The 18,314-nt window shown below is 34.0% G+C and overlaps 1 protein-coding gene across 1 annotated transcript in view; it reads left to right on the forward strand.

Annotated features, from left to right (window-relative positions):
* The window catches only part of CFAP47 (cilia and flagella associated protein 47), a 463,486-nt gene that overhangs the window by 157,472 nt on the left and 287,700 nt on the right, over positions 1 to 18,314 (forward strand). The window contains exon 30 of the mRNA XM_054677051.2: positions 7,426 to 7,650. Within this exon, the coding sequence (XP_054533026.1) occupies positions 7,426 to 7,650 (225 nt within the window). The remainder of the gene's footprint in view (positions 1 to 7,425; positions 7,651 to 18,314) is intronic.

Here is an 18,314-nt window from a genome sequence, read left to right on the forward strand (position 1 = left end):
GCATGGTGGCACACTCCTATAGTCTCAGCTACTAGGGAGGCTGAGGCAGGAGAATTTATTGAACCCATGAGGTGGAGGTTGCAGTGAGCTGAGATCGTGCCACTGCACTCCAGCCTGAATGACAGAGCAAGACTCAGTCTCAAAAAAAAGAAAAAAAAAAAGAAAAATCTCAAATTAAACTTCACACATTGAGGCAGTAGAAAAACTACATTTGCTGAGGAGTGCTTTACTTCCAACTATGTGGTCAATTTTGGAATAAGTGCAATGGGGTGCTGAGAAGAATGTATATTCTGTTGATTTGGGGTGGAGAGTTCTGTAGATGTATATTAGGTCTGCTTGGTGCAGAGCTGAGTTCAAGTCCTGGATATCCTTGTTAATCTTCTGTCTCGTAGATCTGTCTAATATTGACAGTGGGGTGTTAAAGTCTCCCATTATTATTGTGTGGGAGTCTAAGTCTCTTTGTAGGTCTCTAAGGACTTGCTTTATGAATCTGGGTGCTCCTGTATTGGGTGCATATATATTTAGGATAGTTAGCTCTTCTTGTTGAATTGATCCCTTTACCATTATGTAATGGCCTTCTTTGTCTCGTTTGATCTTTGCTGGTTTAAAGTCTGTTTTATCAGAGACTAGGATTGCAACCCCTACTTTTTTTTTGTTTTCCATTTGCTTGGTAAATCTTCCTCCATCACTTTATTTTGAGCCTATGTGTGTCTCTGCACATGAGATGGGTCTCCTGAATACAGCACACTGATTGGTCTTGACTCTTTATCCAATCTGCCAGTCTGTGTCTTTTAAATGGGGCATTTAGCCCATTTACATTTAAGGTTAATATTGTTATGTGTGAATTTGATCCTGTCATTATGATGTTAGCTGCTTATTTTGCAATGATGGTCTTTACAATTTGGCATGTTTTTGCAGTGGCTGGTACCGGTTGTTCCTTTCCATGTTTAGTGCTTCCTTCAGGAGCTCTTTTAGGGCAGGCCTGGTGGTGACAAAATCTCTCAGCATTTGCTTGTCTGTAAAGGATTTTATTTCTCCTTCACTTATGAAGCTTAGTTTGGCTGGATATGAAATTCTGGGTTGAAAATTCTTTTCTTTAAGAATATTGAATATTGGCCCCCACTCTCTTCTGGCTTGTAGGGTTTCTGCCAAGAGATCCACTGTTAGTCTGATGGACTTCCCTTTGTGGGTAACCCAACCTTTCTCTCTGGCTGCTCTTAGCATTTTTTCCTTCATTTCAACCTTGGTGAATCTGACAATTATGTGTCTTGGGGTTGCTCTTCTTGAGGATATCTTTGTGGTGTTCTCTGTATTTCCTGAATTTGAATGTTGGCCTGCCTTGCTAGGTTGGGGACATTCTCCTGGTTAATATCCTGCAGAGTGTTTTCCAACTTGGTTCCATTCTCCCCGTCACTTTCAGGTACAGCAGTCAAACGTAGATTTGGTCTTTTCACATAATTCCATATTTCTTGGAGGCTTTGTTAGTTTCTCTTTACTCTTTTTTCTCTAAACTTCTTTTCTCGCTTCATTTCATTCATTTGATCTTCAATCACTGATACCCTTTCTTCCACTTGATCAAATTGGCTACTGAAGCTTGTGCATGCATCACGTAGTTCTAGTGCCATGGTTTTCAGCTCCATCTGGTTATTTAAGGTCTTCTCTACACTGTTTATTCTAGTTAGCCAATCATCTAATCTTTTGTTCAAGATTTTTAGCTTCCTTGAGATGGGTTTGAACATCCTCCTTTAGCTCGGAGAAGTTTGTTATTATTGACTTTCTGAAGCCTACTTCTGTCAAATTGTCAAAGCAACAATGGTGCTGGGAAAACTGGCTAGCCATATGTAGAAAGCTGAAACTGGATCCCTTCCTTACACCTTATACAAAAATTAATTCAAGATGGATTAAAGACTTAAATGTTAGACCTAAAACCTTAAAAATCCCAGAAGAAAACCTAGGCTATACCATTCAGGACATAGGCATGGGCAAGGACTTCATGTCTAAAACACCAAAAGCAATGGCAACAAAAGCCAAAATAGACAAATGGGATCTAATTATACTAAAGAGCTTCTACATGGCAAAAGAAACTACCATCAGAGTGTACAGGCAACCTACAGAATGGGAGAAAATTTTTGCAGTATACCCATCTGATAAAGGGCTAATATCCAGAATCTACAAAGAACTTAAACAAATTTACAAGAAAAAAATCAAACAACCCCATCAAAAAGTGGGCAAAGGATATGAGGAGACACTTTTCAAAAGAAGACATTTATGCAGCCAACAGACACATGAAAAAATGCTCATCATCACTGGTCATCAGAGAAATGCAAATCAAAACCACAGTGAGATACCATCTCACATCCATTAGAATGGCGATCATTAAAAAGTCAGGAAACGAGGTGCTGGAGAGGATGTGGAGAAATAGGAACGCTTTTACACTGTTGGTGGGACTGTAAACTAGTTCAACCATTGTGGAAGACAGTGTGGCAATTCCTCAAGGATCTAGAACTAGAAATACCATTTGACCCAGTGATCCCATTACTGGGTATATACCCAAAGGATTATAAATCATGCTACTCTAAAGACACATGCCCATGTATGTTTATTCCAGCACTATTCACAATAGCAAAGACTTGGAACTAACCCAAATATCCATCAATGATAGACTGGATTAAGAAAATGTGGCACATATACACCATGGAATACTATGAAGCCACAAAAAAGGATGAGTTCATGTCCTTTGCAGCAACATGGATGAAGCTGGAAACCATCATTCTGAGCAAACTATCACAAGGACAGAAAACCAAACACCGCATGTTCTCACTCGTAGGTGGGAACTGAACAATGAGAACACTTGGACACAGGGTGGGAAACATCACACACCAGGGCCTGTTGTGGGGTTGGGGGATGGGGGAGGGATAGCATTAGGAGAAATACCTAATGTAAATGACGAATTAATGGGTGCAGCAAACCAACACAGCGCATGTATACATATGTAACAAACCTGCACATTGTGCACATGCACCCTAGAACTTAAAAGTATAATTAAAAAAAAAGAAAAACTAGGAAAACTAACCCAAAAGCTAGCAGAAGAAAATAAATTACTAAAATAAGAGCAGAACTCAATGAACTTGAAACTCAAAAATATATGCAAAGAATCAACAAAACCAAAACATGGTTTTTTGAAAAGATAAACAAGATTGATAGACTACTAGCTAGACTAAGAAAGAAAAAGAGAGAGAATATACAAATAAGCACAATCAAAATCACTAAATGTGGCATTACAACTGATCCCACAGAAATACAAAGGATCCTAAGAGATGTTTATGAACACTTCGGTGCACAAGAACTAGAAAATTTAGAGAATGTGGATAAATTCCTGGAAGCACACATCCTCTCAAGATTGAATCAGGAAGAAATTGAATCCCTGAACAGATCAATATTGATTTCAAAAATTAAATAAGTAATAAAAAACCTACTAACAAAAGCCGTGGGCCAAAAGAATTCACAGCCAAATTCTACCAGATATTCAAAGAAGAGCTGTTAACAATTATACTGATTCTATTCCAAAAAATCAAGGAGGAAAGACTCCTCCCTAACACACTCTTGGAAGCCAGCATCACTGTGATACCAAAACCTGGCAGAGACACATTGAAAAAAGAAAACTATAGGCCAATATTCCTGATGAACATAGATGTAAAAATCCTTAATAGAATATTAGAAAACTGAATCCAGTAGCACATCAAAATGCTAATTCACCATGATCAAGTAGGCTTCATTCCTGGGCTGCAAGGTTGATTCAACACACACTAATTAGTCAATGATTCACCACATATAAGGAATTAAAAACAAAAACTGTGTGATCATCTCAATAGATGTGATAAAAGACTTCAATAATATCCAACATCCCTTCATGATAAAAAATCTCAACAGAGTCACCAGCAAAGGAACATACCTGAAAATAACAAGAGCCATCTATGACAGCCAATATCATACTGAATGGGCATAAGCTGGAACCATTTCCCTTGAGTACTAGAACAAAACATGGATGCCCACTCTGACCACTGCTATTCAAAATAGTATGAGAAGTCCTTTTCAGAGCAAGCAGACAAGAGAAAGAAACAAAAGGCATCCAAATAAAAGAAGTCTTACTTCTGTCTTCACTGATGTTATGATTTTATGCTTAGAAAACCCTAGTTTTATTTTTATTTTTTTGAGGAACCTCCATAATGTTTCCTACATCACTGTACTAATTTACCTTCCTACCAGAAGTGTGCAAGGGTTCCCTTTTCTCCGCATCTTCTCCAAAACTTGTTATTGTTCATATTTCTTATAAGTCAATCTAACAGGCGTGAGATAATATCTCGTTGGGATTTTAATTTGTACTTCCTTTATAATTAATGACTTTGGGCATCAGTCTGTTTTCAGTTCCTAGAAGCCCTTAGGTATTATTTCTTTTTTGCTCTTCCCCAAATCACCAGAAGATAGAAGTAGCCCTTGAAATAGACAAGAAAACACAATTTATGTTTCAGAGATAATCACAGAAAATGTAGTAAATATTATAGTCTATTCTTTTCAAGCTGGGTGAATTGTACAAATAACATTTTCTATAAACACCACTGGGAAGATCTCTAAGCAACTAATCATAGAGTCATTTGAATCATACTGGAAGTCCCACTTATTCTGAGAGAAGTAATTGCAGTACATGTAGGTGCTGTCCCAGGATTCCACTCTAGCATGAAGCTTCCTGCAGCTGCCACATACAAATAACACATCCTAGAATGCCAGTCAGGAAGCTTAAGGGGAAGCTTAAGGAAAGCTTGTTCCAAAGCTAACTATTCCATCCCAGAGCCTCTCATTTAGTATAATACATAGAATCTTATAGAAAATCAAATCCATCCTGTAGAATGTTTTATCTTTCATAACAAGAGGATCTGAAATGAGGAAAATATTTCCTCTATGCCTCCATTTTCTCATCTGTAAAAAAGGAGATAATGATAATACCTAACCAATACAGTTGTTGTAACATTTATGAGATAATATATTTAATGCATGTCAGAGCAGACCTTAGGACCTAGTAAGTCTTCAGTAAATCTTAGCTATTATTAATAAGTTTAATTAGGATTATGTTAATATAGTTATGTATTTCTAATTTCATTAATCATATTCACCAACTCTTTTTGTATTTGGCAGTAGAGAGTCAGTTTAAAACTCATCATTTTCAAGAGAGCACTTTTCCAAATTATGTTTTATTAATAATATTTCACCTTTCTTTGCAGGATGTTTCCCCAGCTTGATTCAGGAACATTTGACTTTTATTTATATATATACACACACATGTGCATACATACATATAGATGTAGTATACATATATGCATGTATACATGCATGTATACATGTACGTATGTATACACATATATGTGTATATGTACTTATATATTACATATATACTTATATATGTATGTATATATATGCACATATATATAGCATAGCATGCTTTTCTCTTTGCAGCTTTGAGCTGCTGGCAAGCTCACTGATAAATTTAATAGTATTAAAATGAAGTGTCACCTCCATTTCTGGGCATCCTGCCCATTCATACTGTAAACAGTGTCCAACAAAGTCATAGAAACTTGACTTTAGATTCAAGCTAAGTATTAAAATGAAAATGACTATAATAACTCATTCTAGTTGTGTTCCTTGAATTCTTACTTTTGCACACTAGTATAACAATAATGAGATATTCTACAATTCTTATGTTTAAAAGAGTTTTATTTGTTAATCATTTTACTGCATGTTTGCTGGTGATGGTGATGGGTGAGACTTTTGAATATTTTCAATCTCCAAATAGGGGATTCTCATAATTGAAAAATAAACAAAATCCTTTAACATATTACTATATATGTAAGAGCAAAATGAATATAGTTAAACTGTATATAGGCAACTATGGAGTTATTAAACAATAATGATTTAATAATGTTTAATGCTATTATTTTTGTTTAATTATGGTTTTTAATCAGTTCATATTTGCCTATATATTTATCAACATCATTGTTCTTTTTTCTGCATCATTAGTCTTGCAGGTAGGATGATTTTTATTTTCTCAAATGTTGCAGTATGAATACTATTCTATGACCTATATTTCATTGCAGTAATTTTGTTTTTATTTGATTTAATCTACTGTTAGACTCATCCATTGATTTCTTAATTTTATTTATTCAGATTTTTATTTGTGAATGCTCCATTAGTCAAATTTTATATAACTTATTGTTCTATGGCAAAATTATCAATTTTGAACATAGTACATATGGTTAGTTTAAAACCTGTGTCTTACAACTATAATACCTGGGATCCCTGAATGTCTATTTTTATTGCTTATTGTTCCTTTTAATTTGCATTAATCTTGACCAATAGTGGTATTAATTTTCTCCATAAAATATTTGTTTCTTTGCTGGTAACTTCAGGATACACTAGCTCTATCATACCCATTACTTATGAAGAAACTAAGGAACAGAAAAGTCAAGTAACTTTTATAATGTCATGCAATAAGTGGAAGAGCCATATTTTGAGCAGTGGTAGTCTATTTCTTGCCCAGTGGAACGTATTTTCTTCTGTGTGAACTTCCTATCTACCAAAGTGGGTAACTGCCATTCAAAATGGCCTCGGGTACTTATTTGTCAATCTAAGCAAGTGATACATCTGTGACTCTCATTGCTAACAGTTAGACAATGTGGTGTGAGATATTTAATAAATTATAGACAGCAAGAATAGTGGTAATTTTTAACTTCATTTAAAGTCAGTATGCATCACAACCTTGTGCAATATTACTAGGAATTAGAGATTGCAGTATCTGATTTAAAGAACAGAGGAATATATGTTATCTGTGGGCTTTATCTTTAAAATGAAAATCCCTGCTTATTAAGCCAATGTGCAGGATTTGCCCTTCTAAGCATTAAAATGCAAATACTGAGAAAATGTGTGTACATTATTTTTGTATATACATGTGTGATAAACATTTGAAATCTATCTTGGAAACTATTATAGACCTCATTATCTCCAATTTATATCATGCAAAATTGAGCTCAGTGAGTTTAGATAGCTTGCCATACTCACTCAGCTAGTAGGTGATGGGTTTAAATTCAATCTCTATTCTGTTTCTCAAGATCCAATCTATTCATAATCTAATACTTCAGATTTGACAGTTGCAACATTAGATAATTATGTGTGTTTAAATGAGATACTGGAAATCTATGATAATATTTAACAAATCTTTTTTGACCAACAAATGGTAGCCTAGTGAAGTGTATTATGGAGTTTCTTACTTAGTTGATTTTAATAGAGTTTCATTTAGTCATTGAATTGAACATGTTTTTTTTCCCTCATACTATAACATTTTGAGACTGTTTTTAATTTTAAGTCTTTTTCTCGTAGGGATGTATATAAAATGCAATTCTACTCATCAACCTCGCCACCCCAAAAGTTTTCCAGACAGAATGACTTTTCCAAATATAATAAGACCATTTATGATGTGCTGCTCCATTTGAGTGGAAAAATGCCACCTGGAATTAATTCAAGTCAATCTTTACCTGTAGATAACCATGAAAAAAGGGTAATTCAACTCCATTTGCAACATTCCTCACTTCTGGACTTTCTCAAGTAAGTGCCTGGATGTGCTCATATAAGCATGTAACTCTGGCTTGGATAGTTAGATAAATGAGCAGATAGATAGACTTTGATATTATTTTCCTTTCTAACCAAATACACACACACACACACACACACACACACACATATACATATACACACACGTATATATATATGGTTAAGTATATATATATCTCACACATTTTGAAAAATATATAATGCTTAATAGCCAATAAGCATTTTATGATGTATTGGATTTTTAATCTAAGGCAATCATTCTTATACTTTATCATGCATCAAAATCACTGAGAGGGTCTGTTAAAACAACAGTTTACTGACCCTTACCCATTGAGTTTTTCAAAGTTAATTTTCATTTATAACAAGTTTCAAGGTGATGCTGATATTTCTGATCCATTACCTTCATTTTGAAAATCCTGGTCTACAGCAAATACATAAATCCATTTAGCTAAAAAGGGATGAAACCAACAAGCTTTATTTCTCAGACTATTGTTAGTATCATCTCAATTTATGGGTACTGTGGACTTTTAGTCTGCATAGATAAAGTCTTTTAATATTAAAATAGTAGGAAGGCGAAAGGAATTTTAAATGGTTGATGCAAAAGGTAGGAAAAATAATTGTCGTAATATCTGTGTTCCTCTGCAAAGATTAAATGGCAAGTCGCCAAGAAATGGAAAAACAATGTACATTTACATTCTGAGAAGAGTACTGGTGAATTTACATTGCTTCTTTAGCCTGCGCTTGCAACATCCATGTACACTGAAACATCCCACATCCATAGGCAGTAATTTATTTAGCATCGAGTTGAACATGTTATTACTCCCTCTTCCATGCTCCTATACAATTAAAATGGCATTTATCACTTATAATTGTTTATGTAATATGGTTAATATATTTTTAGATATATTATTGTGATTTTCTCTTTTGCTTCTTTGTTTATGGAATCTGCTCCATAGTTGTTCAGAGATGTTCATCTATCCTAGCAGGAATAGAGATGGAGGGCAAGAAGAATACTCTTATAGCAGGAATACAAATTAAAGATTTGACATTCAATTTTTTATTTCCAAATCAGGATTTTTGAGTCCCTAGTGATACTGTGTATTAAAACTTTGACATGTTACTTAAAATATTTTCTTTCATTTCTTAGGCTCTCAATATCATGGTAATAAGGCAAGACTGGCTTGGTTCCTTGTGGATTGCAAGGTAGCTAGAAGGTTCTAAATCACTTAAGGTGACTGAATCAAGATCCAGGCAGTTTGTCATGGCGGCTTCTGTGTTGGGATGTTAGAGGGACGCCACTGGAGAGGCAGAAGAGTGGCAGTTGTCTGGCCCTGATGCCACAATAGGAATGACAAATATATGAGGACTAGGGAGTGGCTGAGTCAGTTATAGGAGACCTCTTGGTCCTTGACGGGCCTAAGGGCAGAGACAGAAGATCCCCATCTCAGACATCAGCAGCATATGCCCACATGACACAGACATTTCAGGTGGAGAAGAGGCACAGCAAAAAAAGAACAAGTATCCAGAAATGCAGTCACCGACCTTCATGTACAAATATAGGAATCCCTCTCCCTGTCTCGTGTAAGCCCAAATCCAGCATGGATGATCCTAATTCTGAGAGTTCTTAATACAATTTGAGGAACCCTTCTATATAAAATAGCAAATGAAAAATATAAATATTAGATACATGGCTTTAGAAGGTAATCATGAAAGTAAAAAAACCTGAAGTTAAAACGGTATTTATTTGACAATGAGTCTACCTTTTCTCAGGTGCCATCTGGCATGGATAGGTGGGGGTGAAATTTTGCCTGTTAATCACAAATAACAGAATTTCTGTAAAGAGATTCTTTGGGTAGAAGACCTAAAGATACATGGAGATGCAATTTTGCATTTTCTCTGTATCCTTCTGCACGCAATCTAAATGGGAGAATGAGAATGGTTATATCAGTTAAGGAAATAACACAGCTATGTGGAATTTTGTAAATCACTTTCAACTCTGCTGACTTATCCCTGAGTCAGTGAATCCTACAAATCTGTGAGCATCTTAAGGGCAGAAACCACATCTCATTCATCTGGAATTTCTAACACCCAGGATCACTGGGAGCATGGAATGGGGCCAATGTTCATTACATATTTATTTTTTAACATTTTCTTTCACAGAGATTTACCTTTTGAATTTGTGTGGTATAAGGAATAAAACATGGAAATTGCATCGCAGGACATTTATATAAGAATGAAGAAAATGCTGTGAAATATAAAAAGTGGTAAAAGAAAGGGTGAAAAATTTGCATTTCAGGAAGGAGAATGTAACAAATGAGAGGGTCAAGTTGGAGCAAACAACGTAAATTTTTTTTCTCAGAGTTCTGGATGCTAGAAGTCCAAGATCAAGGTATTGTCAAGGTTGGTTTCTTCCGAGGTTTCTCTGCTGGCAGATAAACTCTTCTTGCTGTGTCCTCACGTGGTTTTTCCTCTGTGTACCCATTTCCCTGGTGTCTTTCTGTGTATTCAAATTTCATCTTCTTATAAAGACACAAGCCAAACTGGATTTGGTACCACTCTAATTACATCATTTTACATTAGTTATCTTTTTAAAGACCCTAACTCCAAATACAGTCACATTCTGAAGTCCTGAAATTTATGGTTTCAACATATGAACTTTGTGGAGGGGTATAATGTAGACCACAGCAATACCATATATGTTATATTATGAAACAATATTCTGTAATTGGATGTTATATTTTATAATAAATTTTGTATGGATATATTTGCAGTAATATATTTCTTGTCATTTGTGTCTGGTATGGACTGAATTGTGCCCCATCCCAAATTCATATGTTGAAACCCTAACCCCCAATGTGATTTTATTTGGAGATAAGGCCTTTAAGGATGTTATTAAGGTTAAATGTAGGGCCCTAATCCAATAGGATGGATGTCCTTTAAAGAAGAGGAAGAGATGCCAGATCTCTCTCTCTTCTCTTCTCTCTCTCTCTCTCTCTTTCTCATTATAGAGAAAATGTTATGTGAGTACACAGTGGGCAGATGGCCATCTACAAGCCAGGAAAAGAGGCCTCACCTAAAACCAAATTTTTGGCACCTTCATCTTGAACTTATAGCATCCAGAATGGTGAAAGAATAAATGTCTTGTTTGAGCCACTTATCCTGTGGTATTTTCTTATGGCAGCTTGAGCTTACCAATATCATATCTAACATCCTTTGATACAATTTCACTTGTTTATAGTTATTATCATTTTATGATTAATTTTCATTGAAAATAATAAAATTTTTAAAAATTTATAATTTGTGTAGTATAAAACTAAAACCGACACAGAATATCAACATCTTCTGCCGTACATTGTAACTAAAAAGTAGACCATCAGAAGAATATAAAGCTATTATAACTCTTATTTTTAAATTCCACTAAGTTTTTAAATAGATAGTTAATTCACCAAAATAAATACACTTAGAAAAAGCAACTCACATCCCCTTATATGTAAATGTAGTTCCACTTGTGATTTTCACTTTTATCCTTAAAAATTTTATATCCTGGGCTGGGTGCGGTGGCTCACGCGTATAATCCCAGCACTTTGGGAGGCCGAGGTGAGTGGATCACACAAGGTCAGGAGTTTGAGTCCAGCCTGGCCAACATGGAGAAACCCTGTCTCTACTAAAAACACAAAAAATTAGCTGAGCGCTGTGGTGGGCGCCAGTAATCCCAACTACTCGGGAGGCTGAGGCAGGAGAATCACTTGAATCCGGGAGGCAGAGGTTGCAGTGAGCCAAGATCGCACCACTGTACTCCAGCCTGGGCAACAAGAGCGAAACTCCATCTCAAAAAATAAAAAAAAGGAAAAAAAGAAAATAAAAAATTAAAGTGTTATATCCTTCTCACTTATGCATGACCATTATAGTATCTTATTTAATGGAATTGCATCTAAGAATGAAAATATTTCAAAGAAACAATCCAAGAAGTAATCCTGGAAGGGTGCACTGAACTGGGTTGAAGGAACATGGCTTTTGAATCATGCAGATATAGGCTTATATTCCAACTCTTCTGTACTCCTGTGACCTTCCTTGCACAAGTTACTTCACCCGTTTTAGCTCTAAGTTCAATATGTAAAATTAAGGGTGATAATTCCATAACTAACTTGGTTGTTAGAAGAATTACATCAGGGAAATAACTAACGGATGCTAGGCTTAATATTGGAGTGGCAGAATAATCTCTACAACAAACCCCCGTGATACAAGTTTGCCTATATAACAAACCTGCATATGTACTATTGAACTTAAAATTTAAATAAAAAAAGAATTAGAAATAATATAATGTGAATCACATGACATATAGTAGATTGTTATTGTTATTGTTGTTAAATGAAATGAATTATGGCCTAAGGCTTTCACCTGCTTAGATATTTCCTGAAACTATTCCAATATAGTAACCACTAGTGACATACTGAAACTGATTCTTGTGATATCACTATCACTGAAATGGAATATTTATTTTAAAAATCCATTTTATGAGTAATAAATGTCTTGTTGACATAAAAATGTCAGAAAGCCAGTATTTATCAATTATAGCCTCACATTTATTAGACTGAATGGAAACTTTATTTAAATTTTAATAAGTTTATAACAGAAAGCACATAGCTTTTAATTTTACCACTTCCTACTTTTGGTCCTCAATAATTGATTCAATAAGGTAAGTGCTCTAATTCAATAAGTCCAAAACCTGAATGCATTTTTTTCAGAAAGTTAGTTTTACTCTGAAAATATAATAAATATTAACTGTGAGCAAAAGAAGGAGGCTTACATACTTAAGTCAATCCTGATTGTATGCATATAATGGAAATCAAACAACTTTGTGACAGCATCATTAAACTCTATGGAACTTGCAATCGTTGTGTTATTCTTGTAGAATTCTTTTTGGCACAGCTCCCAGTAGTGTTGACATTAACATGGGTCATTTGTGTTATGACATTTTATGATGTGAGGATGCAGGTATGGAAGAATAATTTTGACATTAAAGCCACGCCATTCAGATTTATTTGCTCTTTATCTGCAAATACATGCCTATCAGGATATGTTGACTGTGATAAAATGACTTAACATTTAGAAAGTGACAGTATGGTTAATAAAATTGGGTCATTAATTCAAGATATGTGCATATGTTTCATCATGGAAATATATGTATTCAAATATAAAATAATCATAAATGTTATCAGCTTCCCCATTTAAATTTGATAATACAATAGGTAAGAACTTTTATACACATGAAATATCTACTCTGCAATAAATGAGCAACTTATGTTTAGGGATTAAGCTAGGATTTTTTAAGAAACAAATTTTTTGAAGATTAAGTTTAGCATTTATTAACTAATTGCACCTAATTATGTTTTGATCCACCCAATGCGAACTTGGAAAAAATATTCAAATAAAAAACCTACTATGTAAAAGTTTAATGAAATCAATTAGGAAAGTCAACTCTTTATAAAACTACTGACAAGACGTAAAATCTATTGATAAGACATAAAGGTAAATATTGTCTTATGCACTGATGAAGTTAGGCCTTGAGGTAGATTCAAAATGAAAAGCATAAAACAAGTCTTCATAACAGTCTCAGCCTTTAAAATGAAAAAAATGCATTTTTCTTGTCCTCAATTTTACCTAGGGTTTACTATCTGGTGGACACTTTGGAATACTCAAATAAATAACATGTAGGCTCCCTCCTCAAGAAGCTCCCATTTTAATGGTTCCCTGATATTTTCCTCCAGTTCTCAGTAACGTTTGATATAAGTGACCACTTACACACTGAAATTCTGTCTTGGCTTTGGGCACAAGAAAATATTCCAGTTTCTTCATATGCCTCTGAGTTGTATGTTTTGTTTTACTCTAGAGGATTTCAACTTAATGGAGACATCATCTCATTGCATTTCTACATAGGCTGTAGGTTGGCTAATCTTGCTGAGGAGTGGTGTTACGTAAAATTAGATCTTATTTAAATCTATACCAATTTGACTGTAATGAAGATTCACAGAAGTAATGTGCATGAGGACAGGAATTGTGTGAAAATCAAAAAGAAAGTTTTATGTTTTATTTCCCAACAAAGGAACTTTATGTAGGCAGTATGATTTCTTCTACTAGCTTAGACTGACCCAGGGCCATGTCAAACTTAACTCTAGAATAGGGGACACTGCCTCCACCCAAGAAGAGTTCCCTTCCTCACTTCTATTTTCTCAGTCATCTGCACCATCTTCAAGGTTTGAGTTTTCAGAATCATCTTAAGCCTCCATTTTTCTTTTTCTAACTTCTCTGTAATCACAAGACTGCAAATTCTGAGGGCATTTCCAGAATTGAGAACTAGATGTAGGATTCTTTCCTATTAAATGTTAATTGGTGAGTGGTGTTCTAGGTTCACTAACTGAGTTAGACCTGAATATCTGAATCTCCATTAGGAAATATTTGCCACAAAATACTAGATTTCTACACAGTGGCTCTGATGGGGATGGATATTCATATGAAGAGTTTGGCTAAAATTATTTCAATGAATTTGACAATGAAAAAAGTATATATAAAAACATAAATGTGGTAAATTATAGGCATATAAATATGTACATACATAGGCTTTAAAATGTATTAAATGATATAAATAAATATTTACTGCTTCAAATATGCTACCACAAGAATATAATCAGAGTCTGCAATTTTTGGATATTCTCTTTAGAATAAATAGATAATGAATTACCTTACACAAGCTTTCTATATTTAGGTATTTGTGGTTATAGGTACTCAATAAACATTGGATGACTAGTGATCTCTCTGTTAGATGTTTTATTGTATTCAAACATTTCCAGATGTTTTATTCAATTTTATAATATTATAACAGGAATAAAATGATTACTGCATTGACTACAAATCCAATTCATAAAACTCTTTGTGTTTTGTTACCATGTAGGGATTGATGTAGCTGATTATAGGTCTAAGTAAGTTCTTTCTCATTTATCAAGTTCTCTAAAGAAAACATCATAGGCACATTTTAGAATTAAGGGAGGTTTTAAAAGTTAACTATGTAACTTTTATTTTTTTTTTTTACTTTTTATTTTAAATTTTGGGGGTACATAGTATGTGCATGAGATATTTTGATACAGGCATGCAATGCATAATAATCTCATCATGGAAGATAGGGTATTAATCCCTTTATCCTTTGTGTTACAAATAATCTATGTATACTATCATTATTTTAAAATGAAAAATTAAATTATTATTGACTAGAGTCACTCTGTTGTGTTATCCAATACTACACTTTATTCATTAATTATAATGATTTTTCATATCCGTTAATTATCCCCACTTCCCCCTCACCCCCTGACTACCCTTCCCAGACTCTGGTAACTATCCTTCTCTTCTCTATCTCCATGTCTTCAATTGTTTTGATTTTTAGATCCCACAAATAATTGAGAACATCTGACTTTGGTCTTTCTGTGCTTGGCTTATTTCACTTAATATAATTACCTCCAGGTTAATACATGTTCTTGCAAATGACTGAATCTTTTTCTTTTTGATGGCTGAATAGTACTCCATTGTGTATTTGTATGACATTGTCTTTATCTATTCATCTGTTGACGGACCTACGGTGGCTTCCAAATCTTGGCTATTGTGAACAAACCTGCACAAATGTGGGAGTGAAGATTATCTCTTCAAAATATTGATTTCGTTTCTTTTGGCTATATACCCAGCAAGGGGATTGCTGGATTTTGAGGTAGCTCTGTGTTTAGTTTTCTGAAGAAACTCCAAACTTTTCTCTGGAATGGTTGTACTAATTTACATTACCACCACAGTGTACAAAGGCTCCCTTTTCTCTATATCCTCAGCAGCATTTGTTACTGCCTGTCTTTTGGATAAATGTCATTTTAACTGGGATGAGATGATATCTCTTTATACTTTTGATTTGCATTTATCTGATGATCAATGATGTTAAGTACATTTTCATGTGGCCATTTGCCATTTGTATGTTTTCTTTTGATAAATGCCTTTTCAAATATTTTGCCCATTTAAAAAATGAAATGAGAAATAGAAAACTACAAAAATGAAAAAACAAAACAAAAAATGGTGTGAGTTGATTGAAGGTAAAAAAAGAAACAAAATAAATATAAAAATTTTAAAAAGAAACAAATATTATGCCCATTTTAAAATTGGATTTTTAGATATTTTTCTACAGAGTTGTTTGAGCGCCTTATATATTCTGGTTATTAACCCTTGACAGATGGGTAGTATGCAAATATTTTGTCCCATTATAGGATTTGTCTATTTTCTTTGTTGATTGTTTCCTTTGCTGTGCAGAAGCCATGTATTCATTTATGCTTTAATTGCCTGTTCTTGTGGGATATTACTCAAGAAATCTTTGCCCAGACCTGTATCGTTCAGAGTTTCTTTGAAGTTTTCTTGTAGTAGTTTCATAGTTTGAGGATATAGCTTTAAGCCTTTATTATATTTTGATTTTATTTTTGTATATGGTGGGAGACAGATGTCTAGTTTCATTCTTCTGCATATGGATATGCAGTTTTCCCAGTACCATTTGTTGACAATACTGTCTTTTCCCCAGTGTGTGTTCCTGGCACCTTTGTTGAAAATGAGTTCATTGTAGGCCTGTGCATTTGATTTTGGTTTCTGTATTCTGTTCCATTGGTCGATGTGTATGTTTTTAGACCAGTAACACACTGTTTTGGTTACTATGGCTCTGTAGTATAATTTGAAATCAGGTAAAGTGATTCCTCCAGTTTTGTTCTTTTTGCTTAAGATAGCTTTGGCTATTCTGGGTCTTTTGTGGTTCCATATAAATGTAAGGATTTTGTTTCTCTTTCTGTATGGAATATCATTTGTATTTTGACAGAAATTGCATTGAATCTGTAAATTGCTTTGGGTAGCATAGACATCTTAATAATAATGATAATTCCAATTCATGAACATGGAATAGCTCTCCATTTTTTGGTGTCCTCTTCAACATATTTCATCAGTGATTTATGGTTTTCTTTATAGAGATATTTTACTTCTTTGGTTAAGTTAATTCCTTGGTACTTAATTTTATTTGTGGCTATTGTAAATGGGACTCCTGTTTTAAAATGTCTTGTTTCAGTTTTTTCACTGTTGGCATATAGAAATGCTATTGAATTTTGTATGTTGATTTTGTACCCTGCAACTTTACTGAATTTGTTTATTATTTCTAATAGGTTTTTTTGTGGAGTCTTTAGGTTTTTCTAAATATGAGATCATATCATTTGCAAACAAGGATAATTTGACTTTTTTATTCTAATTTGTATGCTCCTTATTTTTTATCTTGTCTGATTGCTCTAGCTGGGACTTCCTGTACTATGTTCAATGACAGTGATGAAAGTGGGCATCCATGTTGTGTTGCAGATTTTACAGGAAAGGCTTTTAGTTTTTCCCCATTCAGTATGATACTAGCTGTGGGTCTGTCATATATGGATTTTATTCTTTTGAGGTATATTACTTCCATATCCAGTTTTTTTAGAGTATTTTATCTTAAAGTGATGTTAAATTTTATCAAATACTTTTTCACTATTGGTTGAAATTATCATATGATTTTTGTCCTTTATTCTGTTGATGATGTGTTCTACTTGATTGATTGTATTACATACATTGCATACATTAAACCATTCTTGACTCAACAGGGATGAATCTCACCTGGTCATGATTAATGATCTTTTTACTGTATTGCTGAATTTGGTTTGCTAATATTTTGTTGAGGATTTCTGCATCAATATTCATCAGGGATATTGGACTGTAGCATTCCTTTTTTATATTTCTTTGCTTTCAGCATTAGGGTAATAGTGGCCTCATATAATGATTTTGGAAGCATTCCCTCCTCCTCTATTTTATAAAATAGTTTGAGTAGGGTTGGTATTAGTTCTTCTTTAAATATTTGGTAGAATTCAGCAGTAACGCCATTTGGTCCTGGGCTTTTCTTTATTGGGTGACTCTTACGGTTGTGATCTTGTTATTTGTTATTGGTCTGTTCAGGTTTTGGGTTTCCTCCTGTTACAGTCTTGGTCAGCTGTATGTGTCTAGGACTTTGTCCATTTCTTCTAGATTTTCCAATTTATAGGTCATCGTAGCTACTTGTGATCATTTGAATTTCTGCAGTATCAGTTGTAATGCCTTCTTTATCACCTCTGATTTTATTTATTGCATCTTCTTTCTTTTTATCTTAGTCTGGCTAAAGGTTTGTCAACTTTGTTTATCTTGTCAAAAAAGCAACCTTTGTTTTATTGATTTATTTATTTCAATTTCATGTATTTCTGCTCTGATGTTGATAATTTCTTTTCTTCTATTACTTTGGGATTTCCCTTGCTCTTGCTTTTCTCTTTCCTTAAGATGGAACGTTAGGTTGTTGGTGTGAAGATTTTCTTCTTTTTGAAGTATGTACTTACAGCTATAAACTTCCCTCTTAGTACTGCTTTTGGTATATTTGATAGGTTTTGATATGTTGTGTTTCCAATATCATTTATCTCAAGAATTTTTTCAATTTCCTTAATTTATTCATTGAACCACTGGTCACTCAGGAGCACATTTTTAAGTTTTCACATATTTGTATAGTTTCCAAATACCTCTTGTTATTTCTTGTTTTATTCCATTGTAGTCAGAAG

This window comes from Pan troglodytes, chromosome X, assembly GCF_028858775.2.
Source record: "Pan troglodytes isolate AG18354 chromosome X, NHGRI_mPanTro3-v2.0_pri, whole genome shotgun sequence".
NCBI classification, from domain to species: domain Eukaryota; kingdom Metazoa; phylum Chordata; class Mammalia; order Primates; family Hominidae; genus Pan; species Pan troglodytes.